We start from the raw sequence: 8,882 nt of genomic DNA on the forward strand, positions 1-8,882 counted from the left end.
TAAACCTCAAATTAAACAAATTCTTTTATAAGTTGAATTAATAATCATGTTTTATCACAATAGAAAGGACAAAATAAAAAGTTATATGTGAGTGACAGGCATAAATGAAGTAGAAATTGATTTATGATGGTAGATAGAATCAACAATGCAGATTTCATTGGAAATAGTCAACATAGGTTTCATAGAAACAAATACAGAAAAGTTAATCAGCATATGGTTATTTTATTTTAAGATAAAAAACTGGTTGTTACCTAATTATGTATTGAAATTTAACCACTAACTTAAAGATTTTGATGTTGAGTTAATGTAGGAGGAAATGCCTAAAATCAGTCTATTATACTGAAGCTCTTAATGACAGCTAGACACGTAAATTATATTCAGTAAACAGAATGATATGACAAAGATTTTAAGTAAGTGTAAATTAGACAATAAGATGAAGGCATGAAAAACTTTGGAGACTAGCCTCCTAAGAACATTCATACATTGGATCATGTGGATGAGAATTGTTACAGTTGGGACCAGACTAAATATGTGTCTATTCTTCACAGAGAGATGGAAACAACAAAGTGCATCCCAGATGAGCCTAAATCCAAAAGCAAAAGAAGGCAAGATCTCCAGGAGATGCTGACAGAAGTGGGGTTGTCTATTGACCACTGGCTGCCTAAGCTTCAGGAAGACCTGGGTGTGACCTGTACCCAGGCCTTACAGCACTTAGAAGAAAGAGACCTCCAGAAGCTGAAGTCCCAGACACAACACACATGGGAGAAAAAGGCTCTGGAGAAGCTGCTTGACCTCTCACAGCCAAAGAGTGTTGCAGAGTTCCAGGAGACTCCAGGGGAGATGATAAGGAACAGGCAGAGGCAGGCAGGACAGGCACTGCAGGAACTGAGGGCCTTGCAGTCAGAAGGGAAGAACAGACAGGAAGAGGCAGTGAGGAGGAAAGAAGCAGAGCTGAGACAAGCAATGGAGATCCCTGAAGAGTGCTGGCCAGGGCCTGAGGTGCCCCTGAAAGATGTCACTGAAACAATGGAGAGACAACTAAAGGATGTGGAGCAGAAACTGATCAACAGGGGAAACCTCCGTGATAGAGACCTGGTAAGATGGGCATCTGGAGGGCTGGCCCTGCAGGGAATTTATAAGACCCGCCACCAAAAGGATCTGGCAGCAAGAAGAGAAGAACTACTGAGGATCCCCAAGGAATTCTTCCTCTTTGGACCTGAGCAAGGAAAAAGGATGGAAGCAAAAGAATTCACATCATCTAAAGAAGAATCCATGTTCACCAAAACTGTGGAGAAGCTGGGATTTGGAGCAATGATATTAGCCAAGGACGGACACTTGGGATTTAGTCTAGAAGGTGGTAGAGATCAAAGCAAACACTCAGAATCTAAGGATACCCAACAAACAAATTCAGAGAACTCTTATTTCTGTTCAGCCAAGTTCAGCTATGTGCCTCTAGCCTCCTTCCACTTTCGAGCTGATCAGCTTCAGCTCTCCACTGCTGCTCTCAAAGAACTGAAAATCATTGAAGAACAACTGGAGCATGCTGATGGACCAGACAGATTCCTCGTAGTGAGGCACAGGACTGAAAACTTCTTCAACAGATTTGGCTCTCATGCTAATCAAGGCCCTCTGCACCTTGGGGGAATCTACTGCTGGAAGGCCATTTCGGAGGGTTTCAAAAGTGACCAGCTGGATCATGTGAAGCAGCAGACAGCAGCAGCTTTGGATAGTTACATAAGAGGGAGCTCCAGTGGCTTTGGGATTGAAGTTGTTGGAAGGACAACAGCATCACACTCACATTATGTAAGATCCTGCAAGAATGCAACTAATCAACAGCTCCAAATCAAAGTCCAGTTGTCTGTGGCCCAGATAGGTGGACCAGCAGAAGCAAATGGAATTGTCCAGTGGACAACTGGCCTTCTTGCCAGCAACAAAACCTGGTCTGTCATTGACCAGGGACTTCAGTTGGTTCCTATTTGGGACATCATCCTCAGCAACCACAGTAGTGATTTTAAGGAGGTCCTTCAAGTGGCTAAATGCCTGAAAGACAGCTACACTGCACTGTCTGGCCTTGATGCTCAGATCCAGGATGAAGAATATTTCTACAATATTGGGCAAGAAATTGGACTTTTTCAAACAAATATGAATTTCCAAGAGGTTTCTGATTATGAGGGGAAACTTAAGAGACTAATAGATTTCATGACAGCATTGAGTCAAAAAATTAAAAGTTATGACATTTGGACTTATATATTTTCCACAGATTGGCAACTCCAGAATTTTCTACTTAGCACAATCAACTTTCTCAAAGAAGCAGCCACTTATGTAACTCAGTTTGTCAATGCTCAGCTGTGTAGACTTGTAGAACCTCGTGTCTATAAAGTGACAAACTTTCCATGGGCATCATCTACCATGGAGTCTATCTACCATTCAGAGTCAGAGGAAGAAAAAGGCAAAATCACCTCATTTTCTGAATTCCTTAAGGCCTTAAAGGAAATTAAAAAAACATTAGTAGGGGTAAATATGAAAAATAAATCCTGGCAAACAGTGGAAGCGGCTCAAAGAAAGGCTACATGTGACATCACCACAGCTCTGAGCTCCTTCTTGAATTTCCTCAGAGAAGCAGAGCAGGCAGACATGCAGCTGCTACTACTCTCCATTGTAGCTGGTGCAGGCTATCAGCTGGAAAGCAATGTTTTTCAGCCTCTCCTGGGTTGCACTGAGATAAGCTTCCTCCTGAATGAAATACAAACTGTCCAACATAAATACCAAGAGCTTAAAAATATTTGTGGTTACAGAGCCCAGGCATTCCTGGTCCTCCTAGCTCTGAGAGCCACTATTGGAACCACAGATATTTCTACCGGCGAGAAAAGACAACGATTGGCATTAGTAAGACAACATATAGGACAATTGCTGTCTGAAGAAGTTGCAAACATCCTCATGAAACATGGAACACATCATGATTGGGAAAATCTCGAGAATGATTTGAGATTACTCATTTATGGGGACTACAAAGCCACCACTGCTTCTTTGCAGATGGACACAGTGAAAAAAAAATTGCAAAGCCTCCGTAATGAAATTAAAGGGTCTTATAAACAACTAAGTATTGAAAACAATAAAAAGGGAGTGATGGACAACGTATCTTTCATACACTTACTCCAACGTCTAGGCCTAGATCATTACTATCCAAAAAAGATGAGCAGAGCTAGCTTCCACCAGATCTACAAGAACTCAGTACACAAGTTCCAGCCAAGATCTGAGCAGGAACTTCCTTTCTACTTCCTGCAAAAGCTACTGATGCTGGATTGCAGGTTGAGACAACTGATATTCAAAGATGATAGAAAAACAGAATACCAGGTCTCTAGAAGTTCTTGTAATATGGATAATGATGTTTTTGATCCATATGAAGAGTTATTTGAAGAGAGTGAAGATGTTGTGAAGTCATCTGCCAAAATGTCCCAGCCCCACCTTCACCCAATGGACATCCAGATGGCCATTTTTCACTGTGCAGATGATCTTGCCAGGCAGTATATTTTGTCCAAACTTTCTATTTGTCAATTTGCACTCCCCCTTGTGGTGCCAAATCCCAACACTTCTCAGATTGAATTCTCTCTCTGGTCTCTCAGACACATTAGGAGAAGTTGGCAAGAGTCAAGTAAATCACCACAGGACAAGAGCTACAGTCACAAGAATCAGCAGATGTGCTGTGTTTCTACCCCCATTGTGTCCTTCATTAGAGTTGGAAATGGCCTCTCTGCTTCCAAATCTCAGATAATGAACTCTCTCCTCAGTAAACGGAAACATGATGTATTTTTTCACAGACACTGCAGAGGAAGCCACAAACACTGTCTCCTGATGGAGGGAGTGGTAGAGATCTGCTGGTTCTATCCTGGGGGCCAAGGGGAGGACAGATTTGACAAGTGTGTAGCCTTCACCAATCTTCATGGAGATGCCAAAGAACATAGGCAACAACTCAGCTTCCTGCAGGATGTCTCTTCTCTCATTGTGATCCTCATGTCAGCTTCTGATGACAATAAAGAAAACCAGAATCTTGTCAGACACCTGTGTCAGTCATCAATACCTCTGATCTGCTTGTTGGAGGATAAAAAAAATGTTTTGGGCAATAATTCTGGTAGAAGAGTGAGAATTGGCATCAGGAATAGAAATGAGGCAGAATTAACTGAGGAACTCACAAATGCCATCAAACATTTGCTAGAACTCTCTGACACTTCACTCAGCTTAGAAGGCTGTTCACAGATGGCTCGAAGACAAGGATTCCTGGTTGATGAAGACCAGAAAGACTGCAAGGAAGCTAAAGAAAAGGCTGAGATTATAATGGCCCTACTAGCAAAACAGACATTATCAAAGATAAAGGGAAAATTACTACCTCTTCAGGGACAACTCTGGCATACTTGGTGTAAGAAAGATAAAGAACTCTATCATCTGAGAGAAAAGGGAAATCGGAGCATTGAACAACATAAAAGTGACCTAGATGCTCAGAAACAAAAAATACGATATCAACAATTAGAAAAAGCGCTTCCTCTCAATGGTGTAATGAGTTCTTTCCTTAAAATCCTTCAAGAACACAAAGAAGCTCCATCTAAACATTATGTCTTGCACTGGTTGAGTTTTTTTTTACACAACTTAACCAAAGGACATTTGGAAAAATTACAGCAGAAACAGAGGTCTTTGTGGTCAATGATGCAAACAGAAAAACATAAGAAATATAAAAGCAACTCCCTGACAGTCTTGCAGAATCAGATAGAAGCCATCTCCACAGAGATTCATGACTGTACTTTTGGAATTGAGCACCTTCTCCGAGAAGTTGGCCAGATCTATGAAGCTCTGGAAGAAACTTCTTCCACTATAGATAAAAGTTTTCTCTCTTTCCCTGAGATTGCTGCAGACCTGATGGTAGCTGGTGTTCCCATTGAACTGATGGATGGGGATGCTTCCTATGTACCCCTAAAATGGGTGGCAGCAATTTTTGACAAGATCTCAGAGAAACTTGGAGACAAAAGGCTGTTTGTTCTCTCTATCCTCGGACTACAGAGCTCAGGGAAGTCCACCCTGCTGAATGCCCTGTTTGGGCTACAGTTCTCAGTCAGTGTGGGTCGGTGTACGAGGGGGGCCTATATGCAGCTTCTGAAGGTAGATGAGAAATTCACAAAAGAACTTGGCTTTGATTATATGCTAGCAGTAGACACAGAAGGCCTTCGAGCTCCAGAGATCAACAACAAATCCCAGAATCGGGACAATGAGTTGGCAACATTTGTCATTGGCCTTGGAAACTTGACTCTGATCAATATTTTTGGGGAAAATCCATCAGAGATGCAGGACATCCTACAAATTGTTGTCCAGGCCTTTCTGAGAATGAAACAAGTGAAAATCTCTCCCAGTTGCTTCTTTGTTCATCAGAATGTGGGAGAAGTTACAGCAAAAGACCAAACTACGGAAGGACGAAGGAGACTGGAGCAGAGACTGGATGAAATGACAGCATTAGCTGCGGAACAGGAAGAGTGCTCCAACATAACCCGCTTCAGTGATGTAATTAAATTTGATGCCAGTAGTCATGTCTACTACTTTGCCCACCTCTGGGATGGCAATCCCCCAATGGCTCCCCCTAATCCTCAATATAGCCACAATGTCCAGGAGTTGAAGACTGGGATTCTTAGGACTGCCCAGGAGGAATCCAGGGGAAAGATCATGAAGATCTCAGATGTAAAATTCCGAGTTCAAGATTTGTGGAAAGCCCTGGTCAGTGAAAACTTCATTTTCAGTTTCAGAAACACCAAAGAGGTCATAGCCATGAGTAGACTGGAAACCATGTATAACCACTGGACCTGGGAGCTGAGGAGTCATGTGCTGGAATTACAGAATCAGCTGAGCAATCTGATTCAGAATGGGAAAATCCTGACACTCACAACCAATGTACTGGAAGCTCCAGTTAACAAGAAATATGAAGCCATCAAGCCAGACTTTGACAAGTATTTTGAAGAAGATCCAGATAGGGAAACATTGGTTCAATGGAAAGCAAATTTTGAACATAAGCTACTAATGCTTAAAGATGCACTTATTTCAGACATCAGAAGGAAAGGCAATGAACTTATCAGTCTTAAACAAAGCCAAGAAAGACTAGATAACCAAAAGTCACAATATGAAAAGGAATTATTAGAGAGGAGCCGAAAGTTGGCTTTAAGTGTGAAGGGTAAAGAATTAAGTGATAAAGAGTTGCATGAGAAATTTGATCAACTTTGGACAAATTGGATTGACAATGTGTCTGTGACTGCACCTCCTGTCAAAGAGCCTAATATTGATTTGGATTCTGAAAATATTCTTCTGGAGTATTTCAAGAAAGAGAAAAACATTGTTGAAAGAATAAAAGTAAAGTCTGGAGAGATGTTTGAAATCAATTATTCCAAACATGTCCAAATGAAAAAAAAATGTATTATATTTTCAAAGAGTTTAGAAACCTGCCATAAAGAGTCCATTAAGAAGACTACTGTTAACATTGATTTAAGATTCAATGAAACATTAAAGAACATTTGGATTCAAAAGCGTGATTACAGTCAGAATGATTTTCATGAGATCCTGTGGATAATAGAAAATGAACTGAAATCTGTACCCCTTGAGGAAGACTATATATTTACCAGAGACTACATCATTGACTTTTCCTTATGCTTATTCCAAAGGGCATCTAAGAGTTTCAAGGAAATGCATAAGGCATTCAAGACAGCAAATGATCCTGTGAACTACCTTGAGAGGAAGAAAGATGATTTCTTCATGAGTTTTAAGATCTCCTGCCAAGGTGCCACTTCCATCACATCCTTTGTTGACTTCCTGTGGCTAAAGCTCACTCCTGCTATCTCTGACACCATATGGGATAAAATGGGTCCTAAAATAGCTGGGGATATGAGAGCTACCTGCCCTGCATTCAATGGAAACAGGGCTAACCTGGAGAAGCATATTCTCTACTCTCTAGCTGAAGAAGAAAATTTTGATAAGTATTGGCAGTACATTCATCATCCAGAATCCTATTTCAGGAATTACATTAGTGACCACATTAGAAGATATTGTTTTGAAAAAGGAAGTGAAAAAATAATGACCTTTTTAAAAATAAGTTTAGGTGACATCAAGAATGCCATCCTCACTGCTATTCATGAGTCCACAGCTGTTGCTAAAGATAAAGGCAGTACTGCTTCTGCCTGGTTGGATTTGTTCTGTGATCACCTAGGGAGCAACCTGATCTTTCCAAGAAGAGACCTGATAAGCATTGAGCACCAGGAGATAAAGGATACTGAGTTTCTCAAAGAAGCCATGAGTACAGCTTTGGATACTGCAATAAGGAAAGTAAAAGAGAACTGTTCACATAAGAACATAGTTGAAATGGTTCACGACATTGAGAAACTTCTCTCTGAACATCTCTGTGGCTGCTGGAAACAGTGTCCTTTTTGTAAAGCAATTTGTACCAATACCATTTCTCAACATGAAGGAGACCACAGTGTGCCATTCCACCGTCCTCAGGCTGTCAATGGATGGCATAGATATAAAACAGACCACTTTGTTATTGACTGCTGTACTAGTTCAGTAGCAAGTGATCGTTCATTTATTTTAAATGACCTCCAGAAATTCCCATACAAGAAATATCGAGAAGCAGGAGGTAACTTTGCCACGTGGAGCATCACCCCAGACTCATCTACCCAGCCATATTGGAAATGGTTTATCTGTCACTTCAGATCAGAGCTAGAAGAGAAATATGGAAAAGAATTTACAAATACAGGAACAATTCCAGATTCATGGACCAAAATCACAAAGCAAGAAGTACTTGATGACTTGAAAAATAGTATTTGCCACAAATAGAACACTGGCACTGACATAATAATTTCACACTATCTAAGGGAGTCTAATATCAATTTCTAACACATCTTCATGCTTCTACCTTATAAATTACTAAAAAATAAATCAGTTATTATTTCAAGATTTGAAGATTTTCAACTGAAATGACTTCATTTCTCTGAGACTTGGTATCTTCTACTTTATACATAATGTACTAAATATGTTAATTTTTTGCTTGTTTACTTTGATTTTTATTCTTGGAGTTGGGAGTGTTGTGGTTCTCATGTATTTCTTATTTTTATTGTTTATGTGTGGGCTTATTTGAAAGAGATGGAAAAATAAAAATTGTGTGGTTAGACAGATGGGGATAACATGCAAAGAGTTGGGGAAGGTGGAGAAACAATATCAAAATATAGTATATAAACAAGATTTTCAATAAAATAAAGACTATAAAATATTAAAAACCTGGTGTTGCGTATAGGTCTGAGAAGGAATCATTCATGGAATTACATTATGGTGATCAGGTAATCAAGGCTAATGTTCAACAATGATTGTCAGTTTGACATTATCTAGAATCACCTAAAAGACAAGACTCCAGATTACCAGTGAAAAGTAATTTTAGATTACATTAGTCTATGCCTGGGAGAGATGATAAAGATTAGATTAATGGAGGTGGGAAAACCTTCCCTAACTGGGAAGTACCTTTTCCTGAGCTGTGCAAAAAGGAGAAAGTTACCTGAGCACTGACCATACATTGCTCTCTATTCGTTGACCAACAATGTGGTGAGACCATCTGGTTCAAGTTCCAGCCTCTGTAATTTCCCCCACTCTGAACTTAATCCATGAGCTGGAACTCTGCTTAAGTTGATTTTGTCCCAGTAATATGTGATACTACCATATTATATGAGGTTATTTTCTGCTCTTGGGATAAAAATACTTTGGGACAAAAGCTATTTGCATAAGAAAAAGATTGTTTTGGCAAAGGTTCCAGAAGTCTAAGGGTTCATCTCTAGAAGCACAGCAACTAGAAGCAGGAGTGAGGAGCTGAG

At 40.1% G+C, this 8,882-nt stretch overlaps 1 protein-coding gene across 1 annotated transcript in view; it reads left to right on the forward strand.

Annotated features, from left to right (window-relative positions):
* LOC128094686 (interferon-induced very large GTPase 1-like) overlaps positions 1-8,352 on the forward strand; it is a 31,180-nt gene extending 22,828 nt beyond the window's left edge. Inside the window, exon 2 of the mRNA XM_052713174.1 lies at positions 549-8,352. Within this exon, the coding sequence (XP_052569134.1) occupies positions 553-7,857 (7,305 nt within the window). The 5' untranslated portion in view covers positions 549-552 and the 3' untranslated portion in view covers positions 7,858-8,352. The remainder of the gene's footprint in view (positions 1-548) is intronic.
* Positions 8,353-8,882: the final 530 nt, after the last annotated feature.

Source organism: Peromyscus californicus, unplaced genomic scaffold, assembly GCF_007827085.1.
Source record: "Peromyscus californicus insignis strain IS unplaced genomic scaffold, ASM782708v3 Scaffold_4__1_contigs__length_199733344, whole genome shotgun sequence".
Lineage (NCBI taxonomy): Eukaryota > Metazoa > Chordata > Mammalia > Rodentia > Cricetidae > Peromyscus > Peromyscus californicus.